At 40.5% G+C, this 22,430-nt stretch overlaps 1 protein-coding gene across 4 annotated transcripts in view; it reads right to left on the bottom strand.

The window, feature by feature from the left end:
• Positions 1-22,430, bottom strand: part of rpgrip1l (RPGRIP1 like) — a 263,930-nt gene that overhangs the window by 187,633 nt on the left and 53,867 nt on the right. For all 4 annotated transcript variants that reach the window (XM_068049460.1, XM_068049459.1, XM_068049461.1 and 1 more), the window contains 2 exons: positions 17,856-17,961; positions 8,422-8,565 (listed from right to left, as the gene is read on the bottom strand). In XM_068049460.1, the coding sequence (XP_067905561.1) occupies positions 8,422-8,565; positions 17,856-17,961 (250 nt within the window). The remainder of the gene's footprint in view (positions 1-8,421; positions 8,566-17,855; positions 17,962-22,430) is intronic.

Genomic DNA, 22,430 nt, shown 5'->3' on the forward strand with positions numbered 1-22,430 from the left:
TATACTCTCACCAGTCAATCGAAAAAGGAATATCTTGACCATTTTGATCAGATAGTTATGCTAAACAGATTTGTGTGAAATTATAATGGTCTTCGAAGCATTCAAACAGAAAATAATCTGCCTTGTTACATGTTTTTAAATGCGTAGGGGCAATAATGGAACAAGTTAAAAGTATCAGTTTTTACTCTTGCCAAATTCATTACATATTTTCTGTATATTCTTTGAAAAATGTGGTGACAAAACTACAATAGAACCAGACATTAAACAAAAATGAAAACACATCTACAAACCACCTGAAGATGCTCAGGAATGTTCTTTATTGTTTATGATCTGAAATATAATAATGCCTCATAGGTTTTCTTGTAACAAGGTATTTTTTTTTTAAAAAGCACAGCAATCTAGGAATGAGGGCCAAACCCGCTGCCAAAAATGAGACCCAGATGCACAAGTCCTGACCAGAAGCAATCGTAACAATTCTGTGAAAGAAAATGCAACTGTTTCTCCACACTTGCATTCTATTGGCAGCCATATACGATAAAATGAAGTCACTTATGGGAGGTGGAGGTGGTGTTTTGATGGAAGGTTTTATTCTACATAACTAATTAGCAAAAAGCTGCACTAAAATGTTGACAATTGTTAAAATGAGAACCTACAACATTTAGTTTCAAACATTAAAATAAAGTGTAAAGAACCTAGCAGAAGGAAAAATTACAAACATCTAGTTGGAGAAGGCCTGCTGAACACTGTATACTTTCAAGGTTCAGTTTAGCATATTTCTGGAATTCTGACTGCCTTTTAATTTAGCACACATGCTATATTTCTCTGTCTGGAAGGGTGGGACAATCCAACCTTTTTACATCACATTGGACTCAGGCATTTGCATTCCTGGATTGAGATGCCTGGAGGCACAAGAGAAGAGTGCTTTGTCTAACCCATTTTCTCTGCCTTGGACAATGCGATTCAGATTTACAACCTTGCTTTATAGTGAAAGGATAACTTCAATTATCATGCCCTGCACACCAAAGGCTGGAAAATATGCAGTCGGCAGGGGTCCCGACGCCAGGTCCAAAAGGCAATGGGAACCCTGCCTTGGCTCTTTGCAGGACCCCTACTCACCACCCCCCACCCCCGGCTGTATTTAATGGAGCTTGGGCAATTAATTGACCATGCCAGGGTCCCCATCCTTTAAGGGTGTGGAACCTGCCTTCTGGAGCTACCGGCCAATCAGAGGGCTGGCAGCTCAGTCGTCCCAGCAGCACCACTGGGAATGGTGGCCACTGCTAGAACTGCAGCAGGCACTTCAAGAAGAGCAGCCATGAAGCCTGGACTGAAGGTAAGTGGGAACGGGCTCACCGGGCCACTCAGGCAGGTCCCGACGAGTTGGGGGATGGATTACTGAGGGCAGGGGAGTTGGTGATACCACATGCTGCGGGGGCCCTCCATGGGTCACAGATTGTCCATGGAGGAGGGTCCCTTCACCACCCCCCCACCAGCCCACATGGAGGCCACCTCGAGTTACTGGGTGGCCTCCTCACATGGCAAAGGCACCCCCCGCTGCTGGTAAAATGCTAGCAGGGGTGGGAAAAGGCCATTAAGTGGCCATTAATTGGCCACAAGGGCCTTAATTGGCCTATGGGTGGGAAGGCTGTCCTCTGCCTTTCCCACCCTGGACTAAGTTCGAAGGCATTGGGAAGGCGACGGGCACTCCACCTCGATCTTCCCACGCAATGTTATGGACCCCCCCCCACCTCCGTTCCTGTCCCTACTGTAAGATTATCATTTAAAAATTCTCTAATTGTTACGACCCATTTGCCTGCCTTCCCAATTAAATAGAGCTTACAGACCCTTAATAAAATTTGAAAAAGATATGTGGCCATATGCAAGTTTTTACATATTCTTTTTATGTTCTGTAAATTATTGAATTGATGGGGGCAGCTAATTTGTGCACAGATGTTCACAAGATCAATACATCTGCAAAAGAATATATATGCGTCAGCATGATAAAGGATTTCTAGTTTCGTAAGTTGCTTGCACAAGAGCCACAAGGACACATATCTGTTGCAAAAAGTTTTAGAAGAAAATGAAATGAAAAATGTGTGCAGCATATGACTGCAGAATGTTTTCCACTGAGAGTTGTACATGGCACCACAACTAAACAGTATTCCTATACTTCTTTCTAGATTGTTTACATGTAGTAAACAAATAAAAATGATGTTCTAATCCCAATTTAATTGCTGTGGTTATTTGGTCGAACACATTGTTACATAATTCCTTCTCTCTCTGGAATGAGCATTTTGTGATAGTGACTGTGAGTTCCGATATCTCGTGCTCTATCTTTCAACTGGAGAGTGATGTGCCTGCCTGACCCAGTATATTCTTTGCTCACAACCATCAATCTGTACTATTACCTGTAACAAAATTTACAATACATTATACATGACTGAATTTTAAAGAAACTGCCTTACATGGATTTTAGATTGAAATAGTTTTATGTCAATTGCAGTCAAAGAAATAAAATCAAAGGACAGCAGCTATCTTCTGCTGTGCAACAAATTTAAAATTCCAGTGATGCAAGATGAGCAGTATATCTGAAGCTCGGATGGAGGCCATTTGTTTTTTTCAGTCAAACATAACATCAGTCTTAGAAGCCAGTTTCACACCGCTTCAGCTTTGCGCTGGACCTAGCGAATTTTAACGTTCAAGGTAAAAAAAGAACCTAGATGGTTGTCTTCATTATCTTTAAGTTTCTAATGTTAAAAAAAGAGCCAAATGACCCTTTATCAAGAGTTTTGATAACTTTCTGAAATCATCATACCCAATAAACTGATATTTGTGTGTAGACAGCAATTCATCCTCCTGCCAAATATGTATCACAAAATAAAACACTGCCACTGTTCCAAACTTAAACCTTTGTTTACATGGAGCATCTGACATTGTATGCTCTTAGATAATGTAATATTAGATAAAAATCAATATCAGCACATTTGGTTAACTGAATTAGCAACTATTTTACAACACGGCTGGACTCGCTTTAAAACCAACAGCAACAAGCATTATTCTAACATACCAGAGTCATACCTCAGCGAACATGTGAAATGAATCTGCTTAGAAAGGACAGCAAAAAGGTTTGATTGCGCAGAAAATCTATTAGAAGCAAAGCATAACTTACATAATTAGATGTTAATAGATGAGGAACATATGGAAAGGAAGGCAGACATACAGGCTACTTAGTTTAGTTATAAAATATTCTATTTATATAATGAAACATTATGTAGAGCATATGCCCAAATCACAGCTCTATGCTCGAAGTTGAACCGCAATAACAGAAAAAACGTGATTTTAATAAAGGCAAGCAAGTACTTTGACTTTGTTTCATAGCAACATAAAATTTTGGATAATTACCAGTTCTTATAACAAGAAAGCCAAACCAAAGTGGTCAAGTAAGCATACAAAGCAAATTTACATTAGATTTATTGGCATTTTTAAAGGATATTTCCTCCAGTTATTACTTTAAAGGTTATCACAAATTACATGGAATCATTTCTTGGTAATCAGCACTTCAATAATCTACTTCTTCGGATAGCATATTTATGAATCACTTGTCTCTGATATCAAATTTGGTACATTTTTGATGTCAAGCTCTGAACTGATTAAGTGTACAAAACTGAAATTATAGCAAACCAAAGAAATTAGGTTAGGCACAAAAACAAATAAACAAAAAGTTGCATTTATATAGTGCCTTTAACATAGCGAAATACCCCAGGCACTTCACAGGAGCACTATCAAACAAAATTTGATACTGAACCACACAGACATATGGGGCTGGATTTTACCTTAGGCAGACAGGAATTCGGGCATGCCTCACCAGGGAGATCGGTCGTGCCTTGGTGAAGCTAGGGTAGTCATTTGGGGGGAAGGGGGGTGGGTGTCTTGGGCACCCTGTGCCCAACTGCCATGGCACCCTCCCAGAGCACGGAAAGGCCGGCAGCTATCACTGGGCGGCCGTTCACGTCCCCAGCACGCCCACTTGCCACAAGTAAGATACCCATGGAGCCGGGCGAATACCCTTAAGTGGCCATTAAGTGGCCAATTAAGGGCTTTCATTGGCCTCCGGCGGGCAGGACGTTACCCCCCCACTCCCATCCGACTGCCGTAAAGTTGGCCGAAGGCAGGAGCGGGGTGGGAAGGCCTTCTGAAGCCTCCCGCTCAATTTTACGCCTCCCCCATGCCACCAACCAACCCGCTGGGGTAGCGTAAAATTCAGCCCATTAGGACAGATGACCTAAAGCTTGGTCAACAATGTAGTTTTTAAGGAGCATCTTAAAGAAGGGGAGAGAGAGACACACACACACACAGAGGCAATGCGGTTTAAGGATGAAATTACAGAGCTTAGGGTCTAGTCAGTTGAAAACACAGCTGCCAATGACAGCGATTGAAATAGGGGATGTGCAAGAGATCAAAATTGGAGGACAGGAGACATCTTGGATGGTTGTAGGGCTAACGGAGGTTAGGGAGACATCATGAACATGCAAGAAGTATACTTGTATACATTATATGTACACAAAAATCACAAGTATACATAAACATTAGGGCATAAATTCAATGTCGCTGCACTTGTTTTATGGGTACAGCAATGATAAATTTAGTAGAATGACGGTTTGTGCCTGACTTGCGTAGGCATCAAGGACCTTTCTGAAACGAGAGCCCTGTACCATGAAGATTAGTTGGAGATTGTGGCACGTGAGGTCTGATCAACATTTTCCTAAGTTTAAAAAAAAAAATTACCTTAATGTGGAACAAACAGGTTCAGGCGTGTTCATCCTGCCTCCACATTAATACTGCAGGCTACAGGCAGCGTATGCTTACCCCTTTCCCTTTAGTATCCCCTCTCCTCTCAGGCCATTTTGTTGTTCAAGCTGACCATGGGTTGAAGGGCCCAGACTGTGTCAGAGGCCCAATTGGGCACCAGATTTGTTCCAGTAAAGTCTGAGAATGATTTTAGGATGGTCCTTGGGCTTCTCTCTTACAGCGTGTGAGTTCAGCATGCCTGACATTGGCACTTTTGCATTTAGGCTTGTTACTTTTTTCTTGTACACTGCCTATTACCAGAATTGAAACGAAAAGACAAATATACATGGGGAAGGTTATTTGGCTAAACTTAGCACCTCTCAAAATAACCAAAGTTCTTTCCATCAACACAATTCAAGTGTCTCTTAAATGATTCCTTATACATCCACCATCCTATTTGAAAGTCCAATCCAGTGTTAATCACTCTTTGTATTGAGAAGAGCTTTTTTAAAATTCATTCATGGGATGTCGGCGATGCTGGCCAGGCCAGCATTTATTGCCCATCCCTAATTACCCTTGAGAAGGTGGTGGTGAGTTGACTTCTTGAACCGCTGCAGTCCATTTGGGGTAGGTATACCCACAGTGCTGTTAGGAAGGGAGTTCCAGGATTTTGACCCAGCGACAGTGAAGGAACGGCGATATAGTTCCAAGTCAGGATGGTGTGTGACTTGGAGGGGAACTTGCAGGTGGTGGTGCTCCCATGTATTTGCTGCCCTTGTCCTTCTAGTTGGTAGAGGTCGCGGGTTTGGAAGGTGCTCTCTAAGCAGCCTTGGTGCATTGCTGCAGTGCATCTTGTAGATGGTACACACTGCTGCCACTGTGCGTCGGTGGTGGAGGGAGTGAATGTTTGTAGATGGGGTGCCAATCAAGCGGGCTGCTTTGTCCTGGATGGTGTCGAGCTTCTTGAGTGTTGTTGGAGCTGCACCCATCCAGGCAAGTGGAGAGTATTCCATCACACTCCTGACTTGTGCCTTGTAGATGGTGGACAGGCTATGGGGAGTCAGGAGGTGAGTTACTCGCCTCAGGATTCCTAATATCAGTCCTAAACTTGCCTTTCGACAGATCCCTTGCCCTAATGTCAGGGTTTACCTTGAAGTAGCATACTGGATTTATCTTCCCTACACTGTTTAAAATTTTACTTAACTCATAAAATCAAGTTGAAAATCTATCCCAGCTTGTGGTATAGGAGACCTCAAATGAGGTGTAAATAACTTGGAAAATTTTGGATCCAAATAAAGGAAAATCTAAACACAACGTCCCATTATCAAAACAGTATATTAAATCCTTTTCACTGTTGCAAAAGAATAATTATTAATCCCAAGGTTTAAAATCGCTTAATTTAGCTAAACCTATTAGATACACTTAGGTAACTCTGACCTTCCCAGTTTATTTGCATTAGTAGTGTTTCACCTGGTTCTGGGTGTGAAATTAAAGAATTCCTTCTCCATGTTTAATGCCACAGCTATCATCCACAACCACAATTCCTTCTCACATCCCACTCCAGATACTTAAGCATAAAATCTAGGCTGTCATTCCAGTGCAGTACTGAGGGAATGTTGCATGGTTTGAGGCGCTGTCTTTCAGATAAGTCAGTTTAACTGAGCCCCAGAGGGCAGACGTAAATGATCCCATGGCACTTTTTTGAAGAACAGCAGTGACGTTCTCCTGATGTTCTGGCCAGTATTTATCCCTCAACCAGCATCACAAAGACAGACTATCCGGTCATTATCACATTGCTGTTTGTGGGACCTTACTGTGTGCAAATTGGCTGCCACGTTTCCTTCATTACAACAGTGCCTACACTTCAAAAGTATTTTATTGGCTGTGAAGCGCTTTCAGACATCCTGAGATTGTGAAAGACACTATATAAATGCAGGTCTGGCTTCTTTCTTCAGCTGGCAAGGTGGATGATTTAGTTTGTAGACTTCTCTATTGTTGCTGCTGCCATTCAACTACTGCTCTGAAATGAAAAGAATGTCCTCCCATTTGAGCTGGAGTGCTCCAAATAGCATGCTGGCTGAAAGCTAGTGAATCCAATAAAAAGGGCTGATTCAACTTGATTTTATGAGTTAAGTAAAATTTTAAACAGTATAGGGAAGATAAATCTAGTCACAAATGGGATTCAAATACAATTGTGTGAACTAAATCTCAGCATGACATCACTAAGGTTACTGTGTGGCATCACAAAAAGGTTTTTTTCATTTACTAAATTTAAGTGGACTCCATTCCACTTAATTCATTTATTAAATTTTTTTGGGCTTTGGTAAACAATGAATCATAAAAAAATCTATATAATTTAAGTTTCTTACTTCTTGCACTGAAAATGGCACATGCAAAACACTTGACTGTATAATGATTAATTAACATTGAATCTGAAGCTACAGATGTTAATGGACCACAATTTTATTGAGGGTGGAATTTTATTATAAACAAGCAGTGATTTTTTTTATCCAACAGCAACCATTAACAGAAGCACAGTTTAACTAACTATTAATTTTATAGTAAGAGCTAAACTGGAATAAATTGTAGAACTTATTTCAAAAGTAGTGGATTTAACTGTTAGAGAATGTTTTTACTTCAAAACTGCAACAATAGTGATTCTCAGTGATTTGTTGCTCATAGTGAGTTTTACTGACTATTTTGAGAAACTGAATTCTGGCTGCATTTTCAGAAAGTAATACTGCAACTTTTTTTTTTACAAATACAATAAACAAATTATAGAAAAAAAGAGCCTAAACTAACATTACAATATGCAATCATTGACTCAGATTTTACGGTAGTAATATGGCAAAACTATCAGCGTTCACCAATATTACTCCTCTGAAACAGACAGCAACCTCTGGATTCTGCACATGTGCAGTTAAGTGCAGAAGTCCAGAAGTTTCTGTCAGTGTTTCTATATTGAAGTTCCAACAGACTGCAATCAATTAGAAATCACAGGACTGATAAGAACTTGTCCTTTTATGCTATTAGTCTCACTTGTGAATGAAGTGTGATTTGGTTTTTAATGCCATACTAAGTTCATAGTTACAGCTGAAAAACCTCTCTGACCCTGAAAAACTATTTTATATTTGTGCAATGAAAAATTTCTCCATTATGGTAAAAAAAATTCCATATATTTTTAAAATAGTATTATTTAAAAGTTTGTATTTCAGCTTCCAACTTAATTCTATAGCTATGTTCTAGTCATTTATTTCACTTTCTGTAAAATGATATTAAAATGTTAAGGATAATCAAAGCATTTTACTACCTGGTTTGCTGTCTGCGAGAATAATTTCAAAGCTATCAGCTGCTTACCCTACTTGATGACATCACTGTTGCTGGACACCTGGAGATCCCCTTTGCTTGGTGCCAAATTCAAACTGACATCGAGAAAGGGGATATCCACGCCACAGAGATCGCTAGATCTTTGTGGGCAGCTTTGTTCAAGGTCAGCAGCGAGCACAGTCACTTCGCTGCTGACCGCAAAATCTGGGCCGTTGTCTTGCTGGCTACAATTCCAAAATAAAAGTTCAACTGTCTCAAATAAAATGTGGTTCCCCAAGAGCTGAAATAGAGCACATCCTTTTTTACCTCTGTCCTGTTGCCTGATGCGCTCTGAGATGTAGAAGAGACTCCTCATATTCTTTATCCTTCTTCCTAATCTGTTCTCTCAGTACCTCAACAGTTTGCTCCATCTCTTCCATCTGCACCTTCTGGGACTCAATGCAGTTCTCCCTAAAGTTCAAACCGGAGAAAATTAATGAATGTGCTAGACAACAGATTCTGAGCAAACACTTTATAACCATCAAGATACCTATTTTCAAACCAAAATGAAATTTGCTAAGTATGATATTCAGAAGTTAACAAATTAGCAAGATGAAAAATGGTATAAAAGGCCATCAAAGTCAATGAAAGTAATATTGCAGGCGCTATCTCTGTCATATCAGTCATTAGTAATTCAAATGTTTATATTTCCTAACTATCAACAAAACCAGTTGATAATCAGGATGCTTGGAGGTTTTCTATTTTCTTTCAAAATGCAACGCTTTTTTAAAGAATTCAAATCAGGACGAAGAAAAAAAACTGTCTCTTTTTATCTGTCTCTTATTGCCTCTCCCTCACTCTTTCTTTCTCTCTATTTCATCAACATTGGTCAATAGAATCAATGAATCAAAGGGGTTAATTGAAGATATTTGATTTCAAAAGAGATTTCTTTTAAAGAATGCCTATTAGTATGAACTAAGATGCTGTTTCTCCTCTCAGATTATTGGGTTATAGTATATTTAACTTGAAAAATAAGTTACCATCTATCATCACTGAGCTCTCTTTCTCTTTCACACCCATGCTAGCAGACAGCCTCCCTGTTTAAAAAAATCAATATAAATTTTGTCTGAATAAGCTTTTGAGATTTGTCCTCTAGCTTTGCTTCAAATAATTTTGGAGACTTAGAGACAACCATTTATTATTTGGCTGAATTAAATGCTACAGATGTATCCTGGAAAACTGGGCACACTACAAATGCTCAGATCTGCTTTCGGCTATAGCTCTAGGCAAAAATATCAAGTCAAAGCCCAGGCATTTGCCAGAAACTGAGGTTGCCAAGAAAAAAACTTCAATTTTGTTTAAAACTTTGTTTTGGATAACAGAAATTTTAGCTACTAAGGGGGAAAAAGGCAGACTTTTTTGAAAATGCATTTTGAGTGATTCAGTTGGGTTATCATCAACCTTTGGTGAAAGTTGACAAAGGAAAATTTAATGGGAAATGTGGGCATAGTAATTTACAATGGGGAATGTTGATAAGTGAATATGACCAAAAATGTGACAATGGGAAGTAAGGGTGCAAATACAAGATTTTTACTATTATAAAAATAAGCAAATTTAATAAACACCAAATTACTCCAGTATTCCATCAGAATATTACAAAGTGCACGACTTTAGTTGGTAAATTCCAGAACTGGCTAACTATGTTATTTTATAGTACACATAATAAACCAATTGATTAAGTAATGGTAGATAAGCAAGTGTCCTAACTGGTTCCAATCCAAATCATTAGCCGTTATACGTGATAAAAATATCAAATTAAATAAATTGTAAGAATTCTTGAATGGGGTTTCTACTTCAACCAAAATGGAGTTAAGTACTTCATAAAGTTCATGGGCAACTTGTTTTGCAAAAGAAAAGGATGGGTGTTAATGAAAATCATTTAAAGCCAACTTCTGAAACTATGGACCTCAATATTAAGCAGAATAACATAATTAAAATTCACAATATTTATGTATAGAAATGATAACAAAGAGTAAAGGGGATGTGAAAGAAGGTATTGGCAGTAAATAAGACAGTAGGACCTGAAAACACCTGGGGAAAACTTAAACTGGAGGGACTATATTGGAATTCTCCTGTAGAGTAGGAAGGATGGATAAATAGTCCTTGGTAGAGGTACAAGTATAAATTTACAACCTGGTGATTGTAAAATGACATAAAAAATCATTGCAAAATGCAGGGATCAAATTTAAGGTATTTTTTGAAGACGTAATCGAGTTCATGGATGAGGAAATGGAACAAAGTTGGCTAAATGGAGTTGATGTACAGATCCAATACTGAATAGACTCGAGGGGCTGAATGGCCTACTCCTATTCCTAAATTTACAGAGGGCATGTGTTGGGGGATGGTCAGGAAAACATTTAGTTAAGTCTGGAACTGAAACTGGATAAGCTTAAACCCTTTCGCCGTCACCCCCACAAACCCGAGAAGGATAGAAGGTGGGAGAGTGAAAGGAAGACAAGTAGCTGGGGACAAGAAGGGACAGCTGAGAATGCCCCAGGATCTCCTCCTCAGGCCAAACAAGCAGGCGCTGAGGGTGGAAGTGAGGTCCGCAAGCCTAAATGTTACCATTGTCACAAGGAGGGGCATCTTCGTGCAGAATGCTGGAAGTTGTGGGGTAAACCAATGGGACATATTGGGGTGCACAAGGCCAATGCTGTGAAAGGGGCCCTGACCAAGAGTACCGCAGATCAGGCTGCAGCTCCTACTGCAGCTGTAAGGCCAAGCACAAAAACCACTGTGGGTGCAGGGGTTGCGAATAGGATACCTGAAAGTCAAAGGGGAAAAGTAACTCCTTATCTCTCAAGTGAGGCAGGAAAACCTATAGTTATACTTAAGGATACAGGAGCCACCCAAACCATTTTGCTGGTGAAAGGCATAACATTTCCACCAGAGAGCGCACTGAATGCTAAAGTTTTAGTAAATGGCATTGGTGGGGAGTATATACCCGTACCTTTGATGGGGTGCACCTAGAGTGTGGCCTAATGTCTCGAACGGTAACTGTAGGAGTTGTCCATAGCTTGCCAGTTGACAGAGTTGACCTACTCCTGGGGAATGATATGGCTGGAGCGAAAGTAGTAGCTTCGTCAGTAGTCACAGAAAAACCACGTGAAGTTGAAGAACAATTACAGGAAAACGTTCCAGGAATTTTTCCTTCATGTGTAGCAACCCTAGCAATGGCTAAACAAGTTCCACTGTCGGAGGTAAAACTAGCACCACTGACAGATAGCTGATTATCTGAACCTTTCTTTGGGGATTTGAATAATCCAAAGGAAATGTTCTTCTCTGATCATGGCTCAGCAAGTTGATCCAGAGTTAACACATTGTGAGCAGCGAATACAGTATACTAAATTGAAAGGAGTACAAGTAAATCGCTGCTTCACCTGAAAGGAGTGCTTGGGCCCTTGGATAGTGAGGAGAGAGGAGGTAAATGGGCAGGTATTACACCTCTTGCGACTGCAGGAGAAGGTGCCGTGGGAAGGGGATGAGGTGGTGGGGGTAATGGAGGAGTGGACCAGGGTGTCGCAGAGCGTACGATTTTAGTGGTGAAGTAAATTGTTTGATTGACACCCCAGATCGCCAGAAAAAGAATCGGCTGTGTTAAATCAATATGTTAAAACAATATTAGCGCCGGAAGGAGGATAAGCAAGCACAGGTATGTCAGGCAGTAGGGACAGTGAAGGATGATAGGGATAGTGAGGATGAGGCAGAAGGAGGCCTGGACAATTCTCAAATTGAACCTCCTGCTATCCAGTTAGCTAATACTGAATTGTTCGGGAGATTGGACACTAAGCTTTCATATTTAGATGCAGAACACCAAGAAGACGTAACAAGGCTACTCACAGCATTTAAAAGTATCTGTAGGGATAAGCCAGTATGTACAACAGTAGCCACACATGATGCGGATGTAGGGGAATCTGTTCCTATATAACAGCATCCTTATTGCTTAAGCCCAGAGTAACAGGCCCAGGTGAAAGCAGAAAACCAATATATGTTGGAAAACCACCTAACTGAACCCAGTCAAAGCAGCTGGAGTTCACCAGTAGTATTAGTGCCTAAACCTGATGGTTCAAACAGACTTTGCATAAACTACAGAAAAGTTAATGCAGTAACAAAGGCAGTCTCCTACCCAATCCCTCGCTTGGAAGACTATATTGACAGAGTGGGCAATGCCATGTTTCTTACAGAAATAGATTTGTTAAAGGGATACTGGCAAGCTCCTTTAACACCCCGAGCTAAAGAAATATCCGCTTTTGTCACACTGTCTTGTCCAGTGCCGAATAGTGCCATTTGGGCTTAAAAATGCACCAGCCACTTTCCAGAGACTTATGAACCAAGTGGTAGCCAGTGTTTCTAACTGTGTGGTTTACCTTGATGATGTCTATAGTGACACTTGGAAGGACCACTTGGAACAACTAGAAATTCTGTTCAAAAAATTACAATCGGCTGATTTTGTAATAAACCTTGCCAAAAGTGAATTTGACCTACCTCAGGAATGTGGTAGGGCAAGGACAAGTGTTGCCAAGAACAGCAAAAGTACAAGCGTTGGTGGAGTTCCCTACCTCTAAGACTAAGTGAGAAATAATGAGTTTTTTGGGGATGTATGGTTTCTACCGAAAGGTAGTTTGTCCCAAATTTCAGTACCATGGCTGCTTCACTGACAGATTTACTACAGAAATAGAAAACCAAGGTAGTGTGGTCAGGGGAGTGCCAAGTGTCCTTTGAAATGCTGAAATCCATTTTAGTTAATGGGCCAGTGTTGGCTGCTCTAAATTTCACTAAGCCCTTCAAGGCAGCAATTAATGCTAGTGACCTGGAGGTTGGTGCAGTCCTGTTACAAGACGATGAATCAAGGATAGAAAGGCCAATGGGATACTTTTCCAAAAAGCTAAATCAACATCAAAAAAGATGTTCCACAGTGGAAAAAGAAACCTTAGGTCTATTATTGGTTCTTAAACATTTTGAAGTCTATGTCCACCAGGACTATAGAGAGACACTGGTATATACTGATCATAACCTCCTAGCATTTGTGAAAAAAATTAACAACTGGAATGCCAGACTATTCCGATGGAGTTTATTATTACAACCTGTTCACTTGAAGATTGTCCACATTGAGGGTAAAAATAATGTTATTGCAGATGCTTTATCGAGAATCTAACTTTGTTCAAGTTATTTGAATGAAAAGAGGGCACAGAGCAGAATTGTATTGACTAAAAGAAAAGAGCGAATGAGTATAAGAGTGAAAATGTGCTTTTTATTTTCCCCACATTTTGTAATGAAACGCATTTAAAAGTGGCATTTCATTCCTCCAAGGGTGGTGGTGTTATGAAAGTGATTCTTTGTTGAAAATATTTTTAAAGAAATTTACAGTTACACTGAATAAATGTTGTACCTTTTATTTAAAAAGAGAGCCATCAAGAGGATACTGAAGGAACTGGATTGGCAACAATGTTACTGGTTGTCATATGATTCAAGTTAAAGATAGAACAGAAACCCTGGTAACAGGGGCAGAGAAGTGACAAGCGCCCTGTAGTAGCAGAGCACCTGGGATGGGCAGAAAATTGACAAGATTTTTGGTTGTCAGTCAGTGTGTGTGTTTTACCTTCTGGAGTGAATGGAGATAAAGTCAAAACTGAAGAAGTCAAGGGAGAGGAGAAGACCAAAACCCAACTTAGTTTTTCCAGAAAAACTCTAAAGACCCTAAGAAGTCCACTGTGTCAATTTATCTTGTTTCCTGCATTTGAAGAAAGCCTGCCAAAAATAATTCTCAATGCCGCCTGAAAAGAACTGTTCTAAAGATCCGAGTGGCCTGTCTACGTGTACTCGGAAGATAGACGGTATGCCAGTTTTGGAACAACATATCTCATCTGCTGTGTTCTTCAAAAATGAGCAAGTAATCAACCCAAGTGCTTTTTGTCTGTAACAGAGCTCTGATCCAAAAATCCCTTTTCATTTTTTGGTTAACCAGTGTGTATATATATATATATACACACATAGTTGTGAAAGAAACTCTGTTTTGTTAAAAATATATATATATATTTTTTTAAAGGAATTTATAATAAAGCTAAATAAATGATTTTTAATCAAGGGGACAGTGCAGGCCAGATTGGCACAGTGTTGCTGTTTGTCAGCTGGTTCGGGCTAGAGAGCTATGGCAACAGAGGCAGAAATTGACAAGCACTCCTTTGATTGGACGAGCCCAGTAGCAACAGAGAACATATGGGTGGGCAGAAAACTGCCAAGCTGTTTGGTTGTTAGTTAGTGTTTGGGTGTGATACCTTCTGGAAGGAGGCAAAAGTCAAGTGCTGCTAAAGTATCAGAAAAGGACAGAAAAAGGAAAAATTTTCAAGGAAGAAGACCACAATCCAATTCGCAATTCCCTAAAAGAATTGTGTCATTTCGTCTTGTTCCTGCATTTCAAGAAGGCCTGCTAAATTGCTTTTCAACGCCACCTGAAGACAGCTAATTCTGGAAGATTCTTTAACAGTTGCTTGGAGGTTGGACTGTGTGCTATTTTTGTGCAGTGAGTCTCATCTGCTATTTTTTGAGGAGTGGGCAAGTGATCAGCCAGAGTGAAGAGCTCTGATCTAAAAATTCTTTTAACTTTTTTTTTAAAATCGGTTAACCAGAATACGTGTGTGTGGGTGTGTGAGTGTGAAGGGATGAAGGTGAAAGGGACTTTTTAAAATTTAATGTTGAACATTTAAAAATTTGATCTATGTGATATTATTTTACTTCATTAGTACTTAACACTTGTTCTGGGGAAAAATGGTGTATCTGATTGACTGTTTCCACAAGTGGGAAAACATTAAAGAATATGTTGTGACCAATGGAGACATGAGAATATATTAACAATACACTGCTCCTGCCTTGGTTATAACAATATATATATGGGCTGGATTGTGGCGGGGAGGCCCGTAAAATGCTTGTGGGAGCGGCCTGCCATGACCCCGAAGCCAAGAAGGCCCCGTCAGATATTAGTGGCGGCAGCGAGGCCTCAGTGCGGCCAACCCCCCCACCCCCGCCGCCAAGCAGCAGGGCCTTCATTAAAATAAGGTTAATTAAAATGCAGATTAACTTACCTGCCACCGGCGGCCATCCCACGCCGATTATACGGCTACCGGCCGCAACTCGCGTGCCTTCAGAGTTCCGAGGCAAGACACTGGTGGAGAGGGGGAAGGAGTCAAATTATCAGGGCTGGGGGGGATGGTGGTGAAGTGGGAAAACAATAATCATTGGCCGTGGGCATGGTGGAATGGGGATGAAGGGCTAATGTGGTGAGGTTGGGGGGGAAAGTCCATGCTGGGACTAAAATACATTTCAATCACATCAGACAATAAAAACACCACTGTGGGGGTTGGGAAAGGGCCTCCATGTTTAAATTTTTTATTTGAATGAAAAGTGTTGTGAGAGCGCCTTAAACATTTAAATTTACCTGAAGTGCTTGAAGCCCTTTAAAAATGGAACTGGCGCCTGCACGGTGGCACTGGACGCCATTGCCGGGCATGCGGCGGCCACTCCCTCTACGTCATCAGGGGTGACCTCTCCACCCCCTCCATTTAAATGAACCCCCACACGTAATATCGCGGGGGCTCGACGACGGCACTTCCGTGTCGAAAGACTGCCGACTTAACAGCGCGCCACCACACAGATAAAATTCAGCCCTATGTGTGTGTGTGAATGTGAGATGCTAAGGTAAGAAAGGGGACTTTAAAATTTAATGTTAGATCTGTGTGTTTATGTTTTACGTCATTACTAGTTAAGACTTGTTTTATAATAAACTGTTGATTTTGTTGTTCATTAAAGAAACCAGGTTAGTGTGTTCTATTCTGGGAAAAATAGAGCATATGATTGACCATATTAATAAGTGGAAAAATTTGTAAAAATATGTTGTGACCTGCGGAGAAGTGGGACTGAATTAACAACGCACTCCTCCCGCCTCGGTCGTGACACTATCTGTCTTTATATTTCTTGCCAGCTTTCTCTCGTACTCTAATTTTTCCCTCCTTATTAATTTTTCAGTCGTTCTTTGCTGTTTTTTATATTCTGTCCAATCTTTTGACCTGCCACCCATCTTTGCGCAATTATATGCTTTTTCTTTAAGTTTGATACTATCTTTAACTTTTTCAGTTAACCACAGATAATGGGTCCTCCCCTTGGAATATTCTTTCTCGTTGGAATGTATCTGTTCTGTGTATTCTGAAATATCCCCTTAAATGTCTGCCACTGTCTCTATTGACCTATCCTTTAACCTACTTTGCCTGTTCACTTTTGCTAGCTCTGCTTTCATGCCCTCATAATTGCCCTTATTTAAGTTTAAAATACTAGTCATAGACCCACTCCTCACTCCCTCAAACTGAATGTAAAATTCAATCATATTATGATCGCTACTGCCTAGGGGCATCTTCACTATGAGCTCATCAATTAATCCTATCTTGTTGCACAATACTAGGTCTAGTATAGCCTGCTCTCTGGTTGGCTCCAGAGCGTGCTGTTCTAAGAAACTGTCCCAAAAACATTCTATGAACTCATCTAGGCTACCTTTGCCAATCTGATTTTTCCAATCTATATGTATATTAAAATCCCCCATTATTATCACCGTACCCTTTTGCCAAGCACCCATTGTTTCTTTCTTTATACCCCGTCCTACTGTGTGGTTACTGTTAAGGGGCCTGTATACCACTCCCACAAGTGACTTCTTGTCTTTATAATTTCTCATCTCAACCCAAACTGCTTCTCCATCCTGGTTTCTTGAACTTAGGACATCCCTCTCTATTGTGCTAATACCATCATTAATTAACAGAGCTACCCCTACATCTTTTCCTTGCTTCCTTTCTTTCCTAAATGTCGTGTCTCCTTCAATATTCAGGTCCCAATCCATGCCATCCTGCAGCTATGTCTCTGTAATGGCTATCAGATCGTACTTATTTATTTCTGTTTACGCTATCAGTTCATCTGTTTTGTTTCGAATGCTACGTGCATTCAGATACAGAGTTTTTAGTTTTGTCCTTTTATTATTTTTGTAACCTCTAGCCTTGTCTACTGATTTACTCTTAGATTTGTAATCACTATCCCTTCCTGTCACGGTCTGTTCATCTTTTCCCATATTAATACCTTTCTCTCGTGCCTTGTCCCTACTCTTTGATTTACCAAATCTTCCCAAATATGATCCCTTGCCCCCACTATTTAGTTTAAAACCTCTCTACTTTCCTAGTTATGCGACTTGCTATAACACCGGTACCAGCGCAGCTCAGGTGTAGACCGTCCCACGGTACAGCTCCCACTTTACCCAGCACTGGTCACAGTGCCCCATGAACCAGAACCCACTTCTACCACACCAGTCTTTGCACCACGCATTCATTTCTCTAATCTTATCCAGTACTGGATGTTGAATAAGCAGTGTGATAATTTAGCAACATGGAAGGAGTTGAGAGAGATGATGGTGAGGTAGAGCTGGGTGTCATCAGCATACATGTAAAAACTAATGCTATTCTTTCGGATGATGTTGCCGAGGGGCAGCATGTAAATGAGAAATAGTAGGGGGCCAAGGATGATATACCCTTGAGAAACACCGGAGGTAGCGGGAGCAGGAAGAGAAGACATTGTAAGTGATACTCTGGATATGATTAGCAAGGTAAGAATGGACAGCAGAGCCACACAGCTGGATGACAGTGGAGGGTCGTAGTAAAGAAAGACAGTCTTACAGATTTCGCACTTCAGCCCTGGAGTCTTCAAGCAAGCTATGTCCATATCTGGGAAGCATAGGTTGGGTAGATCTTGTTGTCAACTCTGGATCTTGAACTCTGATTCCTAAATATATCATATATAAAGATTAAAAAGATGTCACATAAAATCAAACAACAAAATAAACAAAACATTAGTTCAGTTATAGGAAGCTTAGCTCCTGGCAAAATTTTATTGCATATTTACTTTGCAAGATATATTTTTATAAATGGTAAAAATGACAAAAACATGTTTTGTGCAATTGTTTCCATCAAACAATCACACGCTGATGGTATGGGAGGCAAAAAATATTGAAGTGATTGATTTAAGTTGAATTGCCTTGATTTACAGGAAAAAGTGTTGAAACTGATCTGGAAGCATTTCGTTCTAGATGAAAGCCAATATTTTTTTACAAAGAAAGTAAAATCACTTGTAGTATATTGCCATTTTATGGAATTTTTGACAATTTTTCCACAGACTTGGAAAACACTTACATTGAAAGGCACGGTTTAAAAGCAAAGTGCATTCACACATGTTTTAAAAAGCACTGAGATAAAAGGTTACTAAAATGCTAATGGGCTAAGTATTGAAATTGTTTCTGCAAAGACCTCAGTGATTTGTTCTGCACACCAGCGGATCCAGCATACCAGCGGAGAGATGATCAGAATCACCAACGATGGGAAGCAAGCAGACAGGTGTAAACAAAGATCATGTGGCAGCAATGGAGCAGAATCCAGAGCCAGATAGGAACCAACAGGAACAGAACAGAGTTAGCTCAGTGTAAAGTGAAAAATTCCCAACAGAGAAGCAGAAAACTTTGGATGCAGAAGAAGGCAATGTACTAAAATCAAGATGACCCTACAGAGAATATAGTCTCAAAAGAAAGTGGCAGTGATTGTGCAGGTCATTATAAGGCCCAGAAGTCAGCAGAGAAATGGACTTTGGCCCAGAAGATAGTGGAATTTTGTCTAGGACCCACAAAGCAAAACAATAAAGCAGAGAAACCAGAAGTGCATTGAAGTATAGTCAGAAGTTCAGGAGGTAACAGCAGCAGGTGGTGATGGATTGTAGGCTGGTAAAGGTTTTAAAACTTATAATGAGTGGCAGAACAGAGCAACGGCAACTGAGTCTTACAGTGTAGTTTAGTAAAGCAGCGTAATCGTGATGCCAGGAATTTAGTTCTAGTCATTGAACAGAGCACAGTGAAAACAAAGAACAACAGGGTTGGGGATGGACAATGCTTTCTGCACCTGCAGCTTTAAGCTTATAGCTTGAATTTGTAGTTCAGCCTAAAATGCATCCATTGTTCAGGCAAGTGATTCTTAAGCTGTGGAAGAGAGAAAACAGTAGGAAAATGGGTAAAGGATGGTTCAGGATAAAATTTCAAAGTAGAGTTTAACAAAGGAACTGTCAGCCCTGGAGCCATCTTGAACAACAAATCACAAGTTATTTTTTCTTTTATGTTTATTCTTTTTAAAACATTTTGATAAAACTGAGAGTACTGATTTTATGGAGCAAGTACAGACTAGGAGGAGGTACTGAATCTCACGGTGTTTGGAAACTGAAATGACATGTATTTGAAATTGCCTGATTGTTGGATGGCACAGTGCGTTGCACACTAGTTCACAGGGCTATGGCAAAAGGGCAAGGGAGTGGAACTAATTCAGTAGCTCTTTCAAAGAGTTGGCACAGGCACAATGGGCTCCTTCTGTGCTGTATAATTCTGATAATGGGGTAAAGTTTGAACACCAGGCTGGTTGCTACAGTGGTGCAGTGGTTAGCACCGCAGCCTCACAGCTCCAGTGACCTGGGTTCAATTCTGGGTACTGCCTGTGCAGAGTTTGCAAGTTCTCCCTGTGACAGTGTGGGTTTCCGCCGGGTGCTCCAGTTTCCTCCCACAGCCAAAGACTTGCAGGTTGATAGGTAAATTGGCCATTGTAAATTACCCCTAGTATAGGTAGGTGGTAGGGAAATATAGGGACAGGTGGGGATGTGGTAGGAATATGGGATTAGTGTAGGATTAGTATAAATGGGTGGTTGATGGTCGGCACAGACTCGGTGGGCCGAAGGGCCTGTTTCAGTGCTGTACCTCTAAACTAAACTGAACTGAAAGCATCCTGTGCTTCTTGGCCTTAAGGCCCATTCAGAAATGAGGTTGGGTGATCTCAATGTAGTTCTTAATACATGTGATAACAGGATTAAACTGGCAATATCACTCAGAATGGCTGGGGGTACAAAATGGAAAAAGTCACACTTGTGCAGTACTCTTTGAGAGTAGGGTAGTATACATGTGAGACATATTCAGTACCAAATTATATTGTTCCTGTTAATGGTATTATAGGTATCAAGCTGAGGAAAAAGACTTCAACTCCCAAAGTTGGTGGGGTCCTCCTTAAATATGCAGATTGGGCTCTAATTGTGTCATTAGCTTTGCCACGTTTGCAGCTGGGAGTCAAAATCAAGCCCCATGGTACATGAAATAGGAAAATTTCTACTGAAAATTTGCTGAAGCACTTGTTAAGGACAGGTGGGAAATGGCATGGCTGGTTTGCACTGGTCACCTCTCAAATGTCCACAGATAGCATTTTTGTTTAAACTAGTGTTTCAGCCCCTGTTGGCCAAATAAATAGACAGTGACAGGCGTTCTCGTAAGTTTAAAACAGAAGATTAAATATTTATTGAACAATAATCACCCAAAATGCTTGCAACACCACCCACACACGCATTCACTCTCTCATGCACACTCAAAAAAAGATAGATAGAAGGTAAAGGGTAAGAGGCATTAAGAGTTTAAGGTATAAAAGTCTGCTGTTTTCAGGTAAAACCTGAGAGATCCTCTTGGAAGGTAAGTATTGAAGTTGCAGACCTGTGTGCTGATTATGTTGCTGAAGTCTTCTGGCAGACAACACTTGTTTGAAGACGGTACTGGTATTTCTTAGTTCAATTTTCACAGGTGGAGGAGTTATTTAAAAGGCAATCTCTTACTTCTCTGCTGCAGTTGGTTGCCAACTTGTCTCAGCAGTGTTCAACTGCCTTACCTAGAATTGATCACTCTTTCTCTGTCTCTCTCAGCCTTGTGCTAGAACTGAAGATGGCTTTCATGTGGCTGCAGATCTCAGACTGGTGACCTGATGACTGATAATTTTTTTGGAGAACAAAGGGAATCACCATTAAAGGTAAACTCAAAGTGTTAGTTTAACCCATGTGACTTTAGGTTTTCAGTTCCTGAGGGACTATACAATAGCTTCTGATTTCAGCTCATTTTGAAAAGATGAGGGATGTTCACACTCTATTGTAGTGATTGTAGCTGAAGACAGAGCATCTGCTAGTGCCTTTGTTTTAGCTCATTTTGTGGATAGCTCACATCCATGTGTGATGAGCTGTTTACTTTCAATGCAGACGAGGTTAATGAGTTTCAGTTCTAGCAGACATGAATGTATTTTTCAGTGAAGGAGAAGGTATGTGTCATGTGACTCTGTCCTCCATCTTGTTGAAGACAAGTGTACCAGTCTTTTTAAATTGTTTTTCTTTTATAAGTTTCAGTTTATTTTTGTTTTTCCATTGCTGCACTTCCCGTGAGCGTGACAGACTCCTCAGAGGTTCACCAGACTAATCCCTGGGATGGCAGGATTGTCTTATGAAGAGAGATTCAAGAAACTGGGCCTGTATTCTCTCGAGTTTCAAAGAATGAGTGATGATCTAATTGAAATTTACAAAATTCTTACATGGTGTGACAGGGTGGATGTAGATAGGATGGTTTCCCTGCCTAGCGAGTTTAGAACCAGGGGACATAATCTCAGAATAAGGGGTAGGCCATTTAAGACTGAGGTGAGGAGGAATTTCTTCACTCAGAGGGTGGTGAATCTTTGGAATTCTCTACCCCAGATAGCCGTGGAAGCTCAATCACTGAGCATGTTCAGGACAGAAATCAATTGATTTCTGGAGACAAATGACATCATGGGATATGGAGATAGTGCGGGAAAGTGGCATTGAGGTAGATGATCAGCCATGATCTAATTGAATGGCGGAGCATGCTCGATGGGCTGAATGGCCCACTCCTGCTCCTATGTTCCCATTAATGACTGTATTTCTACTGATTTTAATTCAACTCCTTCACACTCCTGGATTTAGTAAAGACTACAACCAGTTCCATTCAACTTTTTTAAAGGAAAGTGCTAATTTTTGAATCTACAATCTCAGTGCCCATTGGTTTACCCATGTGCATCCTTCTCTGATTTCTTTATTTTTCATCCGATGTTTTTGAGCTTGATTCTAGTGGGATCCCGCTGGTCCTGAGGTAACATTAACATGCATTGTACTTCCTGCCCAGCTGATACAGTGTACTACAGTTTAGTCCACTATACAGCTGATTTGGCATGTAACAATTGACTACAGCTCCAGTTCCATCCTGAGTGAGTACCAAAAGGTACTTCTGACAAATACTATAATTATTGCACTTATCTATGAACCAAAGCTATTACATTCAACTATAGAAATTCCAGTTTTGCAGTCTGTATACTTACATTTGTGTTTAAACCTCCTTTCACTTCACTTCC

Source organism: Heterodontus francisci, chromosome 17 (genome assembly GCF_036365525.1).
Source record: "Heterodontus francisci isolate sHetFra1 chromosome 17, sHetFra1.hap1, whole genome shotgun sequence".
Classification (NCBI taxonomy): Eukaryota; Metazoa; Chordata; class Chondrichthyes; order Heterodontiformes; family Heterodontidae; genus Heterodontus; species Heterodontus francisci.